This window comes from Crinia signifera, chromosome 5, assembly GCF_055691185.1.
Source record: "Crinia signifera chromosome 5, ASM5569118v1, whole genome shotgun sequence".
NCBI lineage: Eukaryota > Metazoa > Chordata > Amphibia > Anura > Myobatrachidae > Crinia > Crinia signifera.
In genome coordinates this window covers 57,546,423-57,569,792 of record NC_139221.1, presented here as the reverse complement: position 1 = coordinate 57,569,792, position 23,370 = coordinate 57,546,423, and the positions used below count along the sequence as shown (strand labels likewise).

Below are 23,370 nucleotides of genomic sequence, written 5' to 3'. Positions count from 1 at the left end.
CCATGACAGTAGTAACCCCTCCCCAGCCATTTCACTTCCTTCTTCCGCATTCGGCAGCCAATCTAGATTAAGGAGGCTACACTCAGAGACTACAGTACGCTGCCAGTGCCAGGAACAACATTATGCTGCTGCGAGAGCCTTTTTATTTTATTTTGTACTTTTGTATAACCTATGCATGGTGAACGGGCAAGCAACCACTTATTACTGTTACTATTATTTGTGTAACCCTTGAAATGCTTTTGAAAGCACTTTTGTTTATTGTCTCTTTTCTAAATGCAGCCCTAGTGTGAGGAAAGGAAGGCAGCATGGGGCTGGACTGACCCACAGGGGGCAGGGCACAGGGGAAATCCCCTTTGAGCCCCACTGCCTCCAGGGATCAGGTTCAGGGGCGTAACTATAGCACCGCAGCCCCCGCCACCGCGGGGGGGCGCTGTGCATGTGGGGGTGCCGGGGGCTGCGGAGCTATAGTTAAACCCCCCCTCAATCCCCCGCAGACTTACCTATCGCGCTGGTCCCGGCAGCTCCGTTCTTCTGCTGAGGACCACCACAAAATGGCCGCCCCCATATAGCACACAGTTCTCGGAACCTGTCTGCTGTATGGGGGCGGCCATTTTCTGGTGGTCCTCAGCAGAAGAACGGAGCCGCTGGGACCAGCTCAATAGGTAAGGCTGTGGGGGATTGAGGGGGGGTTTGCATGGGCGACACGGCGGCGGGGTAGGCGGGGTAAGGGTGCTCGGCGGGGCGGCGGGGTAAGGGTGCTCGGCGGGGGGGGGGCGCCCCCCCCCCCCTAACGGCGGGGGGGCGCCCAAAACGTAGCTACGCCACTGATCAGGTTACAGACTCATTATACTGCTTGGTACTATGGTGTATTTCTTACAGTGCATTGATGTTATCATAGTTACCTACCCACCTGCATTCTGCAGGAGACTCCCTGAAATAACAGCAGTCTCCCTCTCTCCCTCATTAGGCTAGCAATCCCCCTCATTTCACCTAGCCCACATTACACTGTTACATTTTTGGGTAAAAAATAGATGAGAGAGATATACATTTACATTGAATCATCAGCACCATTTCCCAGCACTTTACCAAGTATAGTAGCACTTACTAACTGCTTTGGGGTCATCTACATTTGGATCTAAGTCCTTTTACAAGATTTCTCTCAGATGTAGCAGTGCACACCCACGCTTCTAGGTGCCACGTTCACAATCTCTTTTCACAATCTCTCCATATATGGAACTAGACACACCATGTGGGTGGAGCAGACACGCACCCTCAATGGGGCACGGTGCAAAATTCTACTACCAACTCTAATCTCCCTGAAACTAGTTTTAAAAAGTAGGCAAGTATGTGTTATTAATTTGTTACCTTTCCATGCATATACTTGCAGTATTGCCTATATATATTAAGCAAGGAGCGTAGACCAATGATTAGCTAAAATTCTATGCATGGGCCACTAAAAGTGCATTTCCTTGGTGGGCCTTTCATGCACCAGTCTGAAACTGTGCATACCCTAATTAGCACCTTTGTCTCCGTGTTCAATTATTATCACAATGCCTATACAGATGGGGCCGTTCTCTGTGTGTCCTCCGGCTCGCTATCCTCTGGTATCTGGCGGATGGTGATCTGGCGGACGTGGACTCGCCTCATTCGAAGGATGACGGTCGTGCACCAGGAGCCGCTCTGATGAGTGCGGCTACATCTGTTGGTGCAAGGCTACCCTCAATAAGGAAGTAATATGTCTGTGAATTATGTTGTTCACAGACAAATTGTCAGCTGTTTAGCACAGCGTTATAAAGATACCGTATACTGTTCTATGTGTATGGGAAATCCGTGTGTAAGGGCGATCACCTGTACAGCGCTGCACAAGCCAGCAGTGAATGACAATGCACCTGGGCAGTCGCATGTAAATACCCACCCAGTTTCGACATCAGCCATGACTGATTGCCCCATACACACTGCAACCATCTGCAGATACAACTCTAGACCAATTGAACTGCAGATATAACTTTAGGTTGCAACCCAGCCTTACTGAGTCTGCAAACTTAGCGTCCACAGCTAGGTACGGCGGGAGCTCGCAATCACCTTACACACTAAACAAAGTTGGCGAATTGTCGTTATAATATGGAAAATCATCCCCACACCGCTCCAATTTTAGAGGTCGAAATATGAAATGTGAACTGTCCCCCTGATGCACATAATAGTTTGAGCAGAAAATCCTCTTTGCATCTTTAGCAGGATTTGTTTGATGATGTCAGCACCCTCTCACATAATAATCATGCACATGAACAAACATATGTCTGGGCACTGACTTTGACATCCCCAGTGAAGGTGTGAACAGGGGACTCAGAGATGGATGCAGCATTGTATTTCAGTCTGATGTCGAGGAAGGGCATTCAGGAGACATCAGTAGAAGAGATGCCTCCTGCATGTAACTGTGATCCCAGCGCTGCCACCAACATTGTGACCATTGGTTGCAATATTCTGGCAGATGCCCAGCTAAGTAAGCTCCAGTTTACTCATCTTACCAAATAAAACGGGGGGGTTGCAAAGCCTTTGAGTGGTAACATGCAGACCCTAACTCCCCCCTCCAAGGAAATGGGGGCCAAACACTTCCTTCTGTGAACGCAGTCCTCTTCTGTCCCCACCTCACCTCTTCCATGTCACTGATGTCAATTAGACAGTGTCAGAGGGGAAGTGCAGGCGAGACCGCAAGGTCTCAGGGTTGCCGACTTTTGAAGTCACCTCCTTGGGAGAAGCCTGGAGAGGAGACTTTCAGCATGACTTCGGGGGGGGGGATGCTTGAGTGTGACATCATTAAGCCCCGCCCCGAGGATGGGAAATATCCCATTTGCCGATCTCTGTGGAGGGGCTATAATGACACGTTTGTGACAAGTTAGCCCTGCCCCCTCATCGGAGATCGGCAGATAGGGTTATTTAAGCGCTAAGGGCAGGATGGAGGCAGCGGCAATCAGGGTGCTAAGCGGGGGAGCCCAGGATTCCGGGAGGATTGCCCACCTTTCCGGGGGGCCGGGAGGGGGACCCGATTTTTGGGACCCTCCCGGCCATTCCTGGGAGGGTAGGCAACCCTGACGTACATCTCTGATGTTGGGGCAGCACTGATGGTGTAATGGTTAGCATTACTGCTTCACAGCAACGAGGTCTTGGGTTCCTTTCCCACCATGGCCTAGCTGTGCGGAGTTTGTATATTCTCCCCGTACTTGCGTGGGTTCCGGTTGACCGGACTCGCAAATTTGCTCCAATTTTTACACAGACTTATTTATTTACCACCTTCTAGAAGATATTAGATAGTATCTGATTGGTTGGACATAGCAACATCCCATCTGAAATAGAACTCCCATCTTGGTAAATTTCCCCCAAAGGAGGTTTATTTTCTAAGATGCGAGTTCCATTGTAAATGGGATGTTGCCAATAGCAACCAATCAGAATATTCTTTTTTATTTATTTAGCACCATCTAGAATATAATAGAATCTGATTGGTTGCCCATATCAACATCATGGGTGAGATTTAATAGGATGAGAGATTCAGAAAGTGAGAGATTTGGTGAGAAATCTCCAGTTTTTTTAAAGCGGCAATCATTTACACTGCAACACCAGTGTGATTTTGCAGTGTAAATGATTGCTGCTTTAAAAAAACTGGAGATTTCTCACCAAATCTCTCACTTTCTGAATCTCTCATCCTATTAAATCCCACCCTATATCTTCAACAGAACTCCCATCTTAAGGTGTGTACACATGTTTCGATTTCCTTTTGATTTGATTTTTATTTCCCCTATTCCACCCCCTTTCGATTTGGCCTTTGCTTTCACATTCGATTTCACATTCGATGTACACTTTTTGCATTCACTCAATTTCCATTCAAGGTACAGTGTACACATTCGATTTACTGGATCGAATTCGATATTTCCTTGCCTGCACAGTCTATTTTTCTTTTCGGTATAGAGAAAACGGGAGCACGCATCAAATCGAATGCGGATCGAAAGTGTCTTGAAAAAACATTCGATTTCGATTCAATGTTGCTTCTATAAGCAAAATCGAATCGAAAACCTGTCAAAATCGAAGCGTGTGCACAAACCTTAAGTAAATAAACTACAAAGAGAGAAAAAATCGCAAAATTCCTTGATTGATGTAACATTAATAAGTTACAGTTTTTTGGAGAAGTAAGCATGGTCTGCGAACTCTTTCAGACTAAGGATAGTGATTAAGATGGAAAAAAAAGACACTGAAAAGCAGAGATGCCTTTCCATTACTGTATTAAGGGGTATCAGAGAAAATATCTCATTACCCAGCAATCTGTACAATCTGTTATTTTTAGAATGGTACACAGATGTTGTCAACTTGGTTTCTATTACTGCTCCAATTATATGTATAAAATACGGCTAGGTGTACTGGCAAATACATGTTGATCTATATTTAGAAGTAGCAATTGGAAATGTCCGCAAAAAAATACACACCAAGGGCCTTGTTCAGACCTGTTCAATAGTCTGCGTATGTTCGCAGTCTAGAGTTGGCCAGTTATTGGACGACATAGAATACTTAAGACACTATCACAGACTAATATAGAATTTGAAGGGCTTTTGGACCCAAACCTAGCATTCATATAAGCCCAACATTATACAAGCAAGGTAATACAAAGCTTCGGTGAGAGGGACTGGAAAAATAGCTTTGATACATTATTAAGTTCCCCATCACATAAAGCTAAACAGTACTGCTCATATCTCAGGAACCTCTTTTAAGCCATGGAGACTTAGGGGGGTATTCAATCCCTGCCACTATTTCCCACAGGAGAAATAGCGGCGGGCGTCTATTCAATGCTGTCTATCCTGACAGAATTGAAGCGGCATCTCGGCAGAATGTACCCGACTTTAAAAGCAGTCATACCCATTTTGCCGAGTACTGCCGTGGATTGTCGAGATCATGGCCGTATCTCGACAATTCACGGACGTTTCCATGGACACGGCCACTTTTTGATGTTCAGCAGGCGGGACATTGAATCCCGCCTGCTGAATAACAGGGAAGCCCAACGAAAACGGTCCAGGGTCCTGACTATCGGGACGTACCAACAGTCGGGACCTGGGATTGCATACAACCCTAACAGTTGGATAGCTAGATGGGGAGAGAGATTCCCAAGTCTAGCTGTGAACACACTGCAGGAAATTTACTAAGATGTGTATTCTACTTCCCATGTGATGTTGCTATGTACATCCACTCAGAATCTACTTCTTTCTTTTTTTTTTTTTTTTTTTTAAATCTTTTTATTAAATTTTTGCAGAGTAACAAATTTGTATATCCATAAAGTATAAAATAAAGTATGATATAAATTATGCTGTTATACAGTCATACATATAATGTGTTACATGTAATATTTGTACAAACTCAGCCAGAATTCACAGTAGTAACAGGAGTCATTTGTGATAAAGATAATCCTATATGAGTAACATAAACCATAGTCGTCTCCTGATGGATTAGTGGAGGATGTACGTATAAAAAAGGTATAGATGTAACTAAAAATATCATATAACTATAAAGGGTAGAAAAAAGAAGGGGGGGGGGTGGTGAGGTCAGATTACCTCAGGTTGGAGTGACTTACTCCTAATTCAATTTAGTGCCTGATGACCTACACACCCCAATAATCCTTACATTTTTAGCTAATATACAACTGGAACTGGTACGCCTAGACTATACACACAATGGATACTTTATCTGGGCTGTCAGTAGGCTGAATAACATAATCACAAAATTAGACATAAGACAGAGGACATGAAACACAAAACACGTAAGAGAAAGAGGGAAAGGATATGAGGGGGGGGGGGGGGGCTTCGCGACCTTAGCTCCTATAATCCAATAAAGTTCAACTTTGATATAGATATTTCAACTCACATAAGAAATTCGCTATCAGCATTTAAGTGGAATAAAGAAAGGGTATCCTGGAAACATAGGAATTGACTACAACCCCCCATTTTGCATAAGACGTCTGTGCAGGAACCATTCTGTGGAGTCGAAGATACTGAATATTTGGTCTTGGGATTGGCAAGGAAGAGAGTCTATGTATAGCCCCCACTTCTTATAGAAGCCAATAATTCCTGATTCAATATTAACTGTGGCTGATTTCCTATCAAAGTACATTTGTTGAAGCATTTTCTCATTGACCTCTACAATTGTGGGGGATGATGAGGACGTCCAATGGGTCAGTATTATTTTTTTTGCAATTGTTATTGTAATTGTTAGAAGGGGGAGGAGACGGTGTTTATTGATTCCTAGTTCCCATTCGTCGAAATTTGCGAATAGGCATGCATGAGGGTTTGGGGATATCCTAATTTTATATGTATTGGAGATGATGCAGGTTAGTTTGTTCCAAAATCTTCTGATCTTTCCGCACTCCCAGAAACAGTGGAAAAAAGAGGCTTGGTTCGCATGACATTTAGGACACTCTCCTGTGACTGAGGGGACAAAGTGTGCCAACCTAGCTGGAGAGATGTAAGCCCGTTGTATTGTTTTTAAATGGACCTCCTGTAGGTAGGAGGACGCAAGGGTTTTCATGGTTCGAGTGTGATATTTACTGATTGAATCATGAGACTGTAATTCCGTAATATCTCTTGACCATTGTGACTTGAGCTTGTTCCATCTCGTTTCTGAGGATGTGGAAAGTATCAGAAGATATAATGGTTTAAGTCTGAATGAGTATTTGGTATTATGATTTAGTATATGTTGTAAGGGGTCTGCAGGGGGGGAAGGAAAACTAGATGTTTGTTTTGGGTGTAGGGTCGCTAGGTAGTGTCTCACCTGTAGATACATGAAAAAATTGGTTTGGGGGAGCTGGTATTCCTGTCTGAGTTGTTCGAAGGATTTGATCTGGCCACCTGGGTCATAGACCATGGTTGCATCTGATAAGCCCTTTTCCTTCCAGTTCAGAAATGTTTTATTCGAGCATGAAGGGGGAAATGCTGGGTTACCCCATAGAGGAGTTTTCTGCACATTTTGTGGATTTCTGAGGAGTTTTTTGTTAACCCACTGCCAAGCCAGGTATATATCGTAAAAAAGTATGTTAGATTTGGCGAGGCGAGGTAAATTCGAGGATTTAGTAAGCAGGAGGGCTCCTGGGGAGAAGGGGTGAAGAAGGGCATTATCTATCTCTACAGTCGTGAAGTGGTTCGTATTATTCAGCCAATCAGAGATATAACGGAATAATATAGTGTTGTTATATACACTGAAGTCAGGGATTCCGCTACCACCTAGAGATAGTGGTGCCATCATTTTTGCTAGAGCTATTCTAGGCCTTTTACCGCCCCAAATAAATTTGGATATGGCTTTATTCAGCTTTTCCAGGTCTTGTTTACGCATTCTAATAGGGAGCATCTGCATCATATAGAAAATCTTAGGGAAGACTACACTCTGTATCACTGCAATTCTACCTAATAGGGACAGGGGGAGGAGGAGCCAACCCTCTATTTGAGTGATGACTTTAGAAATCAGTGGGGTGAAATTCAACTGATATAGCCTTGTGATATCAGCCGGGATTTTTACTCCTAGATATTTAATTTCTGTGGCCAGAACGTTGAATGGGAGGGTGCGTAGGAAGCTTAATGTTGAATTATCTATCGTGGGGAAGAATAAAACATCTGATTTTGACAGATTAATACGGTATCCTGAACGTTGGCCAAATGATTGTATGATATGTAGGATTTGTGGGATTGATTCAGGTGGATTGGCGACAAACAATAACATGTCATCTGCGAATAATGACAGTTTCAGTTCTAATGAACCTAGTTTTATGCCTTGAAAACCTGCACTAGATCTGAGGGCTATGGCCAGCGGCTCCAGGGCAATCGCAAATAATAGAGGGGAAAGGGGGCATCCCTGTCTGGTGCCTTTTTCTATAGTGAAGTGATCTGACAGCAATCCGTTACAGGCTATGTGAGTACGGGGGAGGTAATTTATACATCTCAGGACGCGGAGAAGGCCATCGGGAAATCCAAATTTAGATAAGGTTGAGTATAGGTGTTCCCATTCAACGAGATCAAAAGCCTTCTCCGCGTCCAGAGATATCAGCACTGAGTTCCTATTAACTGTATCCCCTGGGAGGGAGGAGGCAAGGATTGTACTGAGTGCTTTACGGACATTTGTTTCCGAGTGTCTTCCCCAAATAAAACCTGATTGATCAGAGTGAATAATGGATGGTAGTAAGGGTTTTATTCTGTCAGCTATGAGTTTGGTGTATAACTTATAATCCAAATTAAGAAGGGATATCGGGCGGTAGGAGCTGGGTAGTTCCGGGTCTCGGCCTGGTTTTGGAAGTACCCTCAATATCGCAGTGTTGAAGTGTTGTGGGGGGGTTTGTGCTAAAAAGAGTTGATTCAGGAAAGCCGTCAGAGCTTGGATGAAGGTGTTTTTTTTGCGTAGTAATTTATAAAAGTCACCGCTGAAGCCATCAGGCCCTGGGGCTTTGTCGCTTTTTAGAGAGGATATCACTTTAAGCACCTCTTCCTCGGTGAATGGGGCCATCAGTGATTGAGCTTCTTCGGAGAGAATCTGTGGGCATTGGATAGAGTCCCAGTTAATCTGGTTTTCCATCTGAGATCTAGGGTAAGAGGAGGGGTCAGGGGGAGTGTGGGAGTATAGGTGTGAATAAAATAGCCGTAGAGTATCAGCGATCTCTATATTTGACTTGGTAAGGTCCCCTCGAGTGTTCCTGAGAGGTTGAACCACCGTTGAAGGCCTGGTACCTTGGAGAATTCTCGAGAGGAGCTTCCCAGTCTTGTTCCCAAACTTATGGAATCTATAATTTGAAGAGAAGAGATGTCTTTCTCCCAAATTTTGTAAGTATGCATCAAAATTTGTTTTAGCTGTTAGGTAAGCCGATTTGGATGAGGCATCAGGGTGTGATTTGTAATATTGGAAGGCGGATGTTCAGTGGTTTTGTAAATCTAAATATTTGGCTGTGTATGATTTATTGTTATTCGCAATGTATGAAAGAATCTCCTCCCTGATGACAGATTTTGCAGACATCCAGAATAAGGGCGGGTTGGTTTGTAAATGTTGGGAGTTATTAATATAGAATTCGTCCCAACTTTTTTCGAGTCTAGTCTGGAATTTAAGTGATTTTGCGAGGTAAGTGGGGAATTTCCACATGCGCGTTTTGGGATCTGATGAGGGGTATCCGAGAGAGATTGTAATAAGAGCATGATCTGAGAGGGAAATAGCGTTAATTTCAGAATTACGAATAATTGGGAATAAAGTGTGAGATATGAATATATAGTCGATCCTGGAAAAGGTGTTATGGGCAGCAGATAGACATGTATATTCTCTTTCGGTGGGATGCAGTGCTCTCCATACATCCACCACCTGCAGAGATTCTGCCAATGCCGGGATGCCAAATTTCGGAAGTTTAGGGGGGTTGTTTTTCTGGGAGGAGCGATCTAGAACGTTAGATGAGATAAGGTTGAAGTCACCTGCTAATATAAGTGGATTGTGGGAGAATGGGATTAGAGCCGCTGTTAATTTTTGCATGAATACTTTAGAGTAAATATTAGGGGCGTAGACGTTACATAGTGTGTATGGCTTAGATTGGATTGTAAGTGAGATGATAAGGAATCTTCCATCTGGGTCAGTGATTATCTTATCAATTTCATGTGTTATGTTTGATTGAATCAGAATTACTACCCCTCTTGCTCTGGAGTTATATGGGCTAGACCCAATTACTTTCCAACCCAACATGTTTAATTTTACTATTTCGGGTGGGGTCAGGTGTGTTTCCTGTAAAAAAGCCAAGTGGACTTTTCGTTTGTTAAGGTTAATGAGTATCTTACGTCTCTTCATGGGGGAATTGAAGCCTCCTATGTTCCAGGAACCAACTGTCAAGTCTGACATTTTTTCTTCGCTGAGGGTTGTGCTACTTGTACTTGAGGAGTGGTATATATAAATGAGTGGGCTAGGGGTAGAGAGGAGGTGGGGGGGAGGGGAGGTAAGGGGGGGTGAGAGAAGGGAGCATCTGTTACTTTACTAAATCTTAACGCTAAAGACCCTAGATCAAAAATTAGCACAATTAACATAGTCCTGCAGAACTCAATAAAAACTAGGTATTGCAGGTAACGTATTATTACGGTATCACAACTGTTCAAGACAGAAGAAAATAGTATTTCTAGCATCGGCTTTGCTGGAGATCATGAATGGATTGCTGGGGAGGGGGGGGGGGGGAAGTGGGAGAGGAGGAGGAGCGGAGGGGGAGGATATACTCCGAGTCTCGGACTTTGAAGGGTCTCTTCTCCCTTTCCTTAGCTACAGGGTGAACGATCCTGTTTGATGATGGGAGGGATAGGTGCCAAGGTTAGGTTTCATTTATGTTATTAGACGCAGTCTTGAAGGAGGACAGTCAAGAAATGCTGTTCTGTACTGCAGACATGTAGTTTAAATTACGCCTTTGTCCAGGGAAGCCAGAAAAAAGAAAAATATACTTTTGTGCTGTTGATGTCTCGCACTTGAATAATTAGGTCTTGGGTTGGTGTGATTGGGTCAAAGGTTGATCAGCCAACTTTGCAGTGATTACAGAGGCATAGGATGCAGGAGGGACCCGGTCACTGATATCCTGATCTCTTTCTGTTAAAATTTCGCGAAGATAAGACTCTGCGTCCTTGGCGGAGAGAAAATCTTTATGGGAATTCCCGTCATAGATGCGTAGTCTGGCGGGATATAATAAACCAAACTTACGGCCCTCAGTAACTAGTTGGGAGCAAATTGGTGAAAAAGCTTTGCGAGCCTTCGTCAACTCCACTGAGTAATCCTGGAAAATTAGCAGGGTATTGCCTTCCCATTGTATATTCTTCACCCGTCTGGAAGCAGTCCAGATTAGTTGTTTATGGAGATAGTTCATACATCTGAACAGCGTGACACGGGGCCTGGGCTTGTTGGGAGAGGGGGTGGGGCCCACTCTATGAGCCCTCTCTATCACCATGTCTCTGCATTCTTGTTCTATACCCAATATAGTGGGTAAAGTGTTTTTTACAAAGTGGGAGAGAGCTGTTCCCTTAAGGGATTCAGGTAAACCAACCAGCCTGATGTTATTCCTGCGGGAACGGTTCTCGATTTCGTCAAGTTTGTTCCAAATATGATAATTATCAGAGGTGAGGGATTTTACAGCGTGTTGGACATCTTTCAGCTCATGGGAGACTGTTCCCAGGTGGTTTTCTGCAGTAGCCACTCGCTGGGTGAGGGATCTCAATTGCGCAGTAATGTCTGACACTGCCTGGGATAACAGAGGAGCCATGGTGCTTTTGATGGCGTCTACAATGTCCCCGTATGTAGCGGGCATGTCGGGGGAGCGGCAGAGTTTACTCACTGCGTCTGGGTGGTCAGCTGCCATTTTCTTGCTGGCAGGAGAGGTATCCCCGCGAGGGGTGCCGGGCGCCATGTTTTGTTCTATCCTCCGCTTCTCCTGGCGTGGAGGGAGCGGTGTGGACGGTGACGCTGTGGATGGTAAAGCATCCATCCTGACTCCCAGGGTAAGCGGGCACTTGTGTGAGATGAGTGCGGCGGTATAGAGGCTATTTAAGCCTTGTAAAGCTGGGTATGTTGGCGGAGGTAGGACGGAGCTCCGGAGCACGCTCCCTCACTCCATGAACCGGAAGCGGAAGTCGAATCTACTTCTTTCTTATTTATCACCCATAGTAGACAGGATCTGATTGGTTGCCCATAGCAACATCACAAGTGAAGTAGAATATACATCTTAGTAAATTTCCCCCACTGTATGGTGAATTTGAAAAAATAGGCAAAATTCTCCCAATGCCAACATATTTGGAAATGTTTTTGAAAAGTTATCACAGGGCATATCTCTCCCCATTGAGAAGAAGCGAGATACTGTGGGGCTGTCTCCAACTAGTAAATTCCCAGAGCACGGAAATAACAGGGCAGCCCTCACCCATTGCTTATGGGACTGTCCTGTTATTAGAAGGTTTTGGAGAAGAGTGAAATGTTTTATTAAAATACATGAGGACAGAGATTTTCAGATAGAGGCTGATTGAGCCATACAATGTCTAAGTCTAGAAAAATTTTGGGGAAAGACGTAAACTACTGTAATGATAGCAATTTCCGCTGATGCTAAGAAAGCAATATTGCAGGTATGGATACAAACACAGTGTCCCACGATCAAGATGTTTCTAGATAAATTGTATTGCATGTTTTCAATGGATTGCAATCCATAAAAACAGAGAAAAATTGCGTAAAATTTTTCAAGACGTGGTGAATTTATATACAAATTCGGTACTCTTTACCTAGAAGGGCGCCCGTCGCGGGCATCGCGGGTACATTTATGTATGGCCGCGACGCGACCGACGCGATGCCCGCGATTTCCCATTGAAACCAATGTTAAACATGGAAATCGTGTCGGTCGCGTCGCGGCCGGCCATAAATGTACCCGCGATGCCCGCGACGCGATGCTCACGATTTCCCATAGGAATCAATGTTAAAAGGCGCGATGGACCCGATTTTACTGTTAAATGCCTCAATCCACCCGATTTGCCCATAGGAATCAATGTTAAATGGGCCACAGAGCCCATTAACCCTTAAATGTCCCCCCAAATTTTTAACGCCACCCCACGATCCACGCCAACCCGAAGCGTGGCGAGCGCAGCGAGCCCGTGAGGGGCGGCGGTACGCGTCCTCCGACCTTTTCATGCCCTACTATCCACTAGGGCGTGGTATGAGAATATAATAGTGTGAGCCCGAAGCGTGGCGAGCGCAGCGAGCCCCGCGAGGGGACGCGGATACCTTCACAGTTATGCGCGTCCCCTCGCGGGCTTCACAGGTGTCCGTGGCGAGGCGGACACCTGTGAAGCCCGCGAGGGGACGCGTCTACCTGTGAAGGTATCCGCGTCCCCTCGCGGGGCTCGCTGCGCTCGCCACGCTTCAGGCTCGGTGGCTCGCTGCGCTCGCCACACTATTATATTCTCACACCACGCCCTAGTGGATAGTAGGGCATGAAAAGGTCGGAGGACGCGTACCGCCGCCCCTCGCGGGCTCGCTGCGCTCGCCACGCTTCGGGTTGGCGTGGATCGTGGGGTGGCGTTAAAAATTTGGGGGGACATTTAAGGGTTAATTTGGCCTATTTGGCCCCAAATCGGGTCCATTGAGGCATTTAACAGTAAAATCGCGGTCAATCTGCCGTTTTAACATTGTTCCCTATGGGAAAATCGCGGTGATCGCGGTCATCGCGGGCATCACGGCCATCCCAATTTACCCGCGATGACCGCGATCACCGCCATTTTTACCCCCGATCACCGCGATTTCAATCGCTGGCGCCCTTCTAGGTAAAGAGTACCACAAATTCTATCAACTCAAATTCAGTCACGTGTTAGAGAAAGTTTTTCGGAAATTAGATGGAATGAGATCGGAGCTGAATTGGGTCTGGTTAGGATAATGGTTAGTTAGACTGCAGAAATCTCCCTACTGGGGACTGAAGATGACAAGTCGCGTCATATGATCTGCGTAGTGATGAAAAAAACCTCCCAAGAATTATGTCATTTGTCATAAGAAACTTTTATACTGATTGTAATATGTAAGTATATGTGTTTTTGTGTAATAAAGATAGTATAAAAAAAAACCTACAAACTATCATGGAAATGTCTATATTTTAAACTCTTCCCTTATTCCCTGTAAACGATTGTAGAAATATGATAAAACTATATTATATTCACTTCGTACAGGAAGAACAAACTGAATGCAATTTTGTTGTGTAAAAAAACTTTGTAAAATATTCTAAGTTCTAATGAATATGTAAAAGTTAAGGGTACTTATGTAGTATCTGGGCTACCGATTTTTTGATTGTATGCCTTAAGTTAAGGCATACAATCAGATGCGATGCGATGCGATATCGCATCGCATCGCATACGATGCGATGCGATGCGATGCGATGACCCGATTTTTCCATAGGATTCAATGTTAAAATGGACTGAGTCCATTTTAACATAAAATCAATGGGAAAAAGGGGTCCTTTTCATACCCCTACTATCCAAGTGGGCATGGAGTTGGATATAAACCTGTGGCGAGCGTAGCGAGCCACCGAGCCCGAAGCGTGGCGAGCGAAGCGAGCCCCGCGAGGGGACGGTATTCTGTGTCCCCTCGCGGGGCTCGCTACGCTCGCCACGCTTCGGGCTCGGTGGCTCGCTACGCTCGCCACAGGTTTATATCCAACTCCATGCCCACTTGGATAGTAGGGGTATGAAAAGGACCCCTTTTTCCCATTGAATTCCATGTTAAAATGGACTCAGTCCATTTTAACATTGAATCCTATGGAAAAATCGGGTCCATCGCATCGCATCGCATCGCATGCGATTTGGTCGGGTGCGATGCGATGCGATGGACCCGATTTCAAAATCGGCAGCCCAGTTACTACATAAGTACCAAGTTAAGTTATATATACATTTTATTTGCCTGAAGTTTTCCATAACAGTTTCATACATGGTGTGTTTTTCTTTAGGCCCTGCTATGTGGATACTTGGTAGCGATGACTGATGTGGAATCTACATATGCAGATTTCATAGCTTCTGGGAGGACAGGAAGAAGGAATGCTGTGCATGATATACTTGTTTCATCTACTAGCGGGAACACAAGTGAACTGGCTTTAAAGTTATCAGACCTTGACATCAACAAGTCTGGTAAGTGTGCTTGGCTTTGTTTACACAAGTAAATTTTGTCTGATATTCAACTTCACACATTTAAAATATGTTTAAATCGGTAAGATTTTTAAGTAATGGGGGAATGGCTTCACTGATGATTACTAATGCGTTGCAACTTTGGAGCTGCTGAGGCAGGCGGGTGAACCCTACTCTTCATTCTTCAAAGGATGATGAGAACCCAGAGGTAGATTTATTAAGCTCAGTGAAGTGATAAAGTTGCTGGTTCACCGGCCAATCAGCTGTCAACTCATTGGCTGGTGTGAAATGTGTTGATGTTGTTATAAATACAGTGGTGTAAAGGTGCATACACACGGAAAGATGTAGCGAATGATCCAATCTCGTTAATGATTTCCTCAGCACTCCTGGACAAACGATTTGGTGTCAAATAGTGAACGATTGTACAAACGATTACACATGAACGACTGATCTTTAACGATGGTGGAGGGGAGTGAGAGGCAGTCAATCAGCTTTACCAAACTGTTCATCCTGCATACACATGAAACGATTGGAAAACATCGCTAAAGATTGGTCTATGATCTCTCTACATGCAGGACAGACCATAGACCTCTACAAAAAGACCGGCGGGTATGCGCATCAGCATCAATATCGTTCATAGGCATGGAACGATTTGAACGATTGGTCGTTTCAATTGGTTGGGAATGCTCAGATCTTTTGCCAAATCTATCCGTGTGTACGCACCTTAACTCTCAGAGATATTGGAGGTACTGACTGCCAGGCTACTGCTGTCAGAGGGGCACCAAGAAAGAAATACAGAGGGGGCTGCTGAACTAGAATAGATCTCTCTCCACTAATTTCAGAGTGATTTGCTATAGTTACAGCTGACTGCTGTCCTTGCTCACAAATCCCCTTTGTAGCCCCCATGAGCTGACGAGTCTTGGAAAGTATGTTAACAGGTCATAGTGTGTACTGTATAGTGAGCTACAGCTCTGATGTTGTGTCTTGTGATGAAAGACTCTAGTGGCCATGCAGGATGCCATGTAAATGATTGCCCCTTTAAAAAAATACATTTCCGCCAGATGGGCCCAAATCATCCCAGGCAATTATCTGAGGACTCCGCATGCACACGGACCACAATGAGGACAGCCCTTATGAGAGACCCCCTCCAGATCACCCTTTGCATAAATTCTTATAAGTTAAGTTCGTATTAATGTCTTAAAATACTCCAAACTGTCCCTACCCCATGTAGGGTTTGCCCGTTGGTGTTGGTAATGTAGGGTACAGGGGTTAAAGTGAGGGAGAACGGGTGGAACAGAGTTCCACCACCTCTAATGGTGAGGTGGAACATTTTGTCCTACACATTGGCCCTGCACAGTAATTCTCACAGAAAACCATTCTAGTTTGCAGGGGGATGCCAAATACCTTACTGCTGGCCCTGTCCCTGCGTAATGGGGCGAGGGAGGGGGGTAATTAGGTGGCATAGAGAAATGAGTTCCCCCCACCTCTGCATGGCCACTTTAAGCCCTGCTCGGGTACCAACATGTCTTGTAAACTATAAAGATATGTGTAGTATAGTAACAGACCTGCGAGAAGAGGATGACCTTTGGGAAAAGTGATTGATACACTACACAAACAGGTGTTGGACAAGTTCATAGTCATCAAAGTAATTACACCAGGAAACACAAATTAAACAGTAGTACTAGATGTCTGTTAGTCATGGATCTGTTAAATATCATATTCAGATTTTGTGTGGTGAGGCAGCTGCCACAGTGTGAAAGATGTTATGGAGACTGACATTATAGTACAGATGGAATCTCGGATAACTTGTGTCTTAAGGCCCCCATACACAGGTCCAATTTGGCCTGTTTACATCTGATTCTGACAAATCGGATGAAAACTGTCCAAATCGGATACGCAGCCACTACTATTAATTATTACAGTTAACCAAAGTCATCTTAAAATATAAATGACCTGCATAAAGAAATGGCCTGTCACCTTGTACCTTTACATGGTCACAGAACTCCACAGTGATCTATAATAGTCCCAGAATTTACAGTAGGGGTTACATTGCGATATATATATATACTGTCCACTTGTGAGGCGGCACTCGCAATAAGATGCAATCGTTGGCAATCTTTAAGTCATCAACATTTCGAGATTTTATTTCTTATCTCTTCTTCCGTATCCAGAAGAAGAGATAAGAAATAAAATCTCGAAATGTTGATGACTTAAAGATTGCCCACGATTGCATATTTTATTGCGAGTGCCGCCTCACCAGTGGACAGTATTTGTGGATCCCCTCGGCGGCATACCTGGAAGGCACCCATCTGATCAATTTGATCCTAGGATTGCTGCTCGCTACACATTGGATATATATATATATATATATATATATATATAGTCAATAGCGCACGGCGGCACTCAGCGAGCAAATAAATAACACAACGCAGGTAAATGTCACATTGGACATTTACCTGCGTTGTGTTATTTATTTGCTCGCTGAGTGCCGCCGTGCGCTATTGACTACATATTGACCCAACTGGGTTACTTTGGAAGGCACCAGCACAAATTGACTCGCTTACCAGGTGTGCTGCCTATTGGAATATATATATATATATATATATATATATATATATATATAACGCAGATATACAAAATACACACAACCTGTGGATTACTATTGCCTACAATATTAAGCATCATAATTGCAAACCTCCATACATAGTTGTAGATATAATCAGGTCGCACTCGATAAGGGGGTGAAGCCTCAGTGGAAAGGGGGAACGGCCTTGAGGCACACACCTGTTCCCATCACTATGAGGGTATGTCCAGCACTCTCTGAATGCCGGGCTGTCCCCATATTCTTCCTGAACTGTGAATAGATTCTGTGACAGTGCCATCACCCACCACCCCCTGTTCCAGCATAGGACACTGCAGTCCATGTGTGGTGGGTGGGCTGAGGTGGAACTACTATTGGTGCACCAGGGCCCCCACTGTTTTTCCTTGTCACACCCTGCCTCCCCCTGCCTCTCCCCGTCACCCACCGCTGTGTTGCATATTGTGAACTTGGTTTATGGTCGAGGAGGGGGGCTCAGATTATACTTTTGCACCTGAGTCCACAACCCACTAGTTCCACCACTGGGGGTGGGTGACAGTCCTAAAAGAGAAGGACTGTTCAGAGGTACAGTATGTGATTGTATGTGATTTTCTTTATTTGTCAATATGTAGCCTAAATGCATGATTCTAACATATCCATTATGTTTTATTATAGAGGGTGACGAAAATGAACAAACAAATCCTAGTGAGAAAACTACTGGTGAACCAAGTCAAGCACCAAAACAGGAAAGCTAACGCCGCTGTCTAATACACATTTCGGAGCTTGTACTTAAGTTTATAAAGCAATATGAAGATCTATATTAGTGTCGACAAGAAAATAGACAACTTGGAAGTTAGAAATGACTGGATCTTAACTCAGACATTTGAAGCAGTGAAGACGTCCGAAGGATTCTTTGTCAATTTTATCATAAGCAACGGCTGAGATCTATGGGACATGATTACATGAGATATTAACACCAATGGGTAGAACCTGAAATAGTTATTGTGGTTTTGAAACCCTCAAAGAATTTCATTCTTTGCTGTTGTAAAGGCTTCCATGATTTCTACCGTTCTGCTAATTATCCAGACAGACGTCACAATCGTAGTTGAACAAAAAAAAAAATGAATCAAGATGGTTGTATCTCTGTGTTTTAATAGCTTTGTCATTTTCAGATGTTTTGTATGGTTTGTTTTACTATTCTACACTAACACCGTTACAAATACGCACACGTAAAACTGGTAATCACACAACTGAAGGGCTGGTATTTTAAATTTGGGGGGTGTTTGCTTGCAAACTGATTGTTTGATCACAGATAAATAAAAAACATGTTATCAGTACAATAACTCTATTAATAAGAGGTTAGTGTATAACGAGGCACTGCATTTTGTAGCAATTTAATCACTGTGTTATAGTGATAATTGTCAGGTTAAAGTCTCACTATGGCTTAGATGTTATTATAATCACTATAGTAAAGGCAATTTTTCACAAGACAAATTTTCTGAAAAATACAAGTTTCTTTCACTCGTTTGTTACTTTTTTATACGCCACAAATCCACGTGTAATGATTTTTTTCACATGAATATGAGATCTCATAATGATGCACTACCATTACGGCTGGAGGCTTGGAATGCACTTAGAAGGAGTGTGTCACTATCTGCGCACACAAGTTCCAAATGTACTATCTAGTTCTAACACTGTACTTGTTACAAATGTAAGAGTGCACTTTTTAATGTTTGTACATTTTACTAATTAATAGTGTAGTTGTTGATCAGTTCTAATAACCAATAAAGGTAACCAAATATCTTAACTGTACAGATTCTGGGTTATCACTGTTACAAATTGTGTCGGGAGGGTAAAGACCAATTAGGCCCCTTTCCATACAGTATATAAATGATGACTAAGAAACGCATGTTTCTGACAAAGGTAGATGATTTTATTTATTTGACAACTAGGGTGAAATTTAAAAGGATGAGAGAATTAGAAAGTGAGAGATTTGGTAAGAAATCTCCAGGTTTTTTTTTTAAAACTGCAATCATTTACACTGCAAAATCAAATTGGTTTTGCAGTGTAAACGATTGCCGCTTTAAAAAAAAATGGAGATTTCTTACCAAATCTCTCACTTTCTGAATCTCATCCTATTAAACCCTTGGGGGGTATGCCCAGATATTTTCCGGGCTCAGCTGTGCTGCTACAGCGGGCATAACACTAATATGGAATAGGTGCGCGCCAGTGGTATGCACCACTGGCGCAACACCTCTAAGCCCCCTCGTCACACTCCTCAGCCCCCCCATCAACTCTGCTCCGGCAATCGTATACCGGAGCTCCCCTGACCCCTGCCGCTTCCCGAGCCATCAGCCGCCATTCCTTTTACAGCAGTGATGAAGGCGGCAGGCTCGGGGATGTCCGGGGGGGCTCGGGGGTACTAGGGAGTGCTCAGGAGTTCAGGTGCCCGAGTCCTCCCGAGCCGATGCGAACATCCCGAGCTTGCCGCCTGAGGTCACTGCTGTGACTGACTGGCGGTTGGGGCAGCGGCGGCAGAAAAGCTCAGCATTCGGCATACAAACGGCAGAGCGAAGGTATGGGGGGCTCCTATGATCTGTGGTGGGTATTGCTGGGGCAGGACAAACCTGCCCTGGTAGGTTTGTCCTGCCCCAACAAAACCCACCACTCAAGGGCTTAAATTCCCCCCCTATTGTTTTTTTTTTTTTTTTGCAACGTGTACAAAACTATATTGTTAATGGACATGCGCTCCTGCGCCATCTTCACATTACCTGTACTAAGGCATTAGACCCCTTTATTAAGATAGCCATTATGTTTGAACATCACCATACTTCTGCTCTGCCTCTGCTACTTGTCATTGTTACCATGAGCACGGCTGTACACATACACCATATTTGCCGACTTTTTTTCTCCTCTCTGGGAGAAGCCTGGGGAGGAGACCAGACAGTAGCAAGGCAATGCATGGGTCCGCAGATTGGAGGAGGGGCAAAAATTATGTGATATGACATGATTCTCATCATTTTAGCCCCACCCCTCCCCCACAGACCTACAAAAACCGGCCTGATTCAGACCTGTTCGCTAGGCTACTTATGTTTGCAGCATAGTGAACAGGTAAACACTGTCACGATCCGAGCTGTCAGACAGACTTTCTTACCGGCTAAGTGCCTCCGCAGGTTCAGCTTGCGGTCCAGACGTCATCTCTGCCGGCCTCCTGTCTCCCAGGGACAGTCCCCAGTGCACGGCAATCCACCTGTCCGCCGCCATTGCTCCCAGTATCCAGCATGGTGTGCACAAACACACTTTCCCGCCATAGCAGACATGGGGGCTGCCATGTTCTTTCCAGTCACATGTCTGTGCTGTCCAATCTTGTTGGTTCTGATCTCCCTGTCATACTTCCTCGGCCAATCCTGGCCACCCAGTGGGGATAAGTATGCTGGGAGCTCTCAGAACCATTGCTAGTGCTTCAGTTGTCTCCAGTGTATGGTCAGCTGTCCTTGTCTCCGTGCAAGTGTATTTCTCTGCTGGTGTTGTTTTCCATGCTGCAGTGTGTTCCAGGTTGTTCCATCTCCTGTGAAGTCCAGGTTATTCCACCGCCTGTGATCCTGCCTCTCAGCCCAGCGACCAAGCCTAGCTCCGGGACTCTGGTCCTTCCGATGCTCCACCATCGATGTTTCATCGCTAGTCCGATATTCCGGATCTCCTGCTTCCGTCCGTCATTCCGGACCCACAGTCATCTCCCGTCCTTCATTCCGGACCCACAGTCTCCTTCCATATCCGATACCCGAATCCGATGTTCCCACATCATCATCGATAGTCCGATATTCCGGATCTCCAAGCCAAGCTTCCGTCCGTCATTCCGGACCCACAGTCAAGCTCAAGTCTTCCGTCCATCATTCCGGACCCACAGTCTTCACATCCGATGTTCCACCATCGATCCCACATCACATCTGTAAAGTATTGCAATCTGCATGAACTCTGTTATTTCTCCTGCATACTTTACTGTCTGTTTATATTACAACCATCTGCAAATAAACTCCGGTTGTATTTTACCTCTGACTGCTTATTGGCTCTGGGTGCACTGTCGCGCCCTCCATGCGCAAGGGTCCTCTCCAACCTCACCGGTCCAGGTCCCCACCAGAGGTCTCAGTCTCGTCGACTGAGCCCCCCTGGTGTGACAAACACAACCCACCGCCTTGCCGAACATCCACTGCCCCCCCCCCCCCATTCCGGCACCTAAATCCGGTCACTAGCATTCAAAGGGGATGTGTTCCGTAACACATCCTGTTACATACCAAACGGTAGAGAAATCATTCAACGGTCGCACACCATCTAATGGTTTCTCTCCCCTTTAGTAATAAAAGACAATCTAAACTGACTTTTATTCCGGGCCTAAAAGGGGGCAGGCGCTGATGTCATGTGATGTCAGCAACCCGCCCCGATGCAGGCATCACCGCCACCTGCATGTGCAGGGGAACACCCAGCGTTTTTACAGCGATCCCTTGCTGCCACCCACCGCCATTTCACCTCTCCTACAGCAAACGGCTCGGCAGGTGTCAAACTCACCAAAGCCGTTCTCTCCCACGGTTTGCGCATGCACATATTCACGCATGCACATGCGCAAACCCTCCACCATGGGACACGCGTCCGACATCAGACCTGACTCAACGGGCCTGAATACCCCCCCCCCCCCAAAGTCTCCCTGCATGACGTATACCTCCCAACTGTCCCGCTTATCCCCCATGGCATGCCCCCACAGCGGCGAAGACGGGGGTGTGGCCTCGCGGGGAGTTGCAAATATGGGCCACGCCCCCTTTCATTAGGCCATGCCCCCCAAATTTTTCAACGCTTCTATCGGTGTCCCACCTCCTTCCGACTGAAACTTGGAAGGTATGTGACGCACATCATATGCTGATTCTGTAAGTGTCTTCTATTATCCAAATGATACCAAAAATAATACACACATATCAGCGCAATTACGCAAAGACGTATTGCTGTTGGACCTGGTATTATCCTTTAGGATATATACTCTAGGAAGGTTGTCGAATAGTGTTCATCAACATACTGTATGAGAAGCTGTGAAGCTTGTAGTCTGGCAGAGCTGGTCTGGAACTTAAAATCGCCCATGGCATTTAAAGCACATACTGTAGGCCCACCTGCAAAATTAAGTTGTCTGGTACAGGTGTCTGAAAGTTGCTACAAAGTGTTGGTTTTGGTGACTTCATTTTATATAATTGTATAATAAGTGTAATGAATAGCATTACAGCCTCACAGCATTGAGGTTGTGAAGGAGCAGGTTTACATTATTACCATGGAACATAGCCACTGTTAGGAGCATGCAACCATAGGGAGTCAAGTGATGGCATATACTATTCTCATCGAAGGGAAAAAAAGATATTTATAAGACATTTGTGTGAGCTGAATAATATATATTTGTAACAAATGGTTTGTGAGAAATCATTTCTATATCTAACAATAGGCTATTTGCCATCTTTTTGGGTGTCTTCTTGGTGTGTGGGTCTATTTAAGAGATCCCCCCCTCAATCAACATACTTCAGAGAGTCTATAAGTTTGAAAAATGGGTCCGTTATAATTGATCTCCAATAAAGGATTCTGACACCATATATGTGGACCTGGCCTCAATGATAATTTGATTCACTTTGATTATTTTGACTTTTTTAGGAGCATTTAAATTAAGGTAATTTCGGTACTTCTTTACTTTCACGGCGCCAGCATGGCGCCGCGCGTCAGAGTCCCCTTGCGGGGCTCGCTTCGCTCGCCCACGCTGCGGGCACGGTGGCTCGCTACGCTCGCCACGCTAATTAAAATCAACTCCATGCCAACATGGATAGTGGAGGTATGAACTATCCATGTTGGCATGGCGTTAACTTAGTTTATTTTACTTAATTGGTGGCGAGCGTAACCCGGAAGTACGCGCGGCGCCATGCTGGCGCCGTGAAAGTAAAGAAGTACCGTAATTTCCAATCTATTCTGAACACCTCACAGCTCACAATATTGATTAAAGGCCAAAAGGTTGCACTGAGGTAGCTGAATGACTAAGCTAAGCGACACAAGTAGGCGGCACAAACACGTGGCACATCTAGGAGTGGCACTGGAGTGGCAGACAGGATCAGC

The 23,370-nt window shown here is 44.9% G+C and overlaps 1 protein-coding gene across 1 annotated transcript in view; it reads left to right on the top strand.

The window, feature by feature from the left end:
• PKIA (cAMP-dependent protein kinase inhibitor alpha) overlaps positions 1 to 19,045 on the top strand; it is a 40,844-nt gene extending 21,799 nt beyond the window's left edge. The window contains exons 2-3 of the mRNA XM_083187283.1: positions 14,486 to 14,663; positions 17,914 to 19,045. Of these exons, the coding sequence (XP_083043409.1) occupies positions 14,513 to 14,663; positions 17,914 to 17,993 (231 nt within the window). The 5' untranslated portion in view covers positions 14,486 to 14,512 and the 3' untranslated portion in view covers positions 17,994 to 19,045. The remainder of the gene's footprint in view (positions 1 to 14,485; positions 14,664 to 17,913) is intronic.
• The last annotated feature ends 4,325 nt before the right edge of the window (positions 19,046 to 23,370 follow it).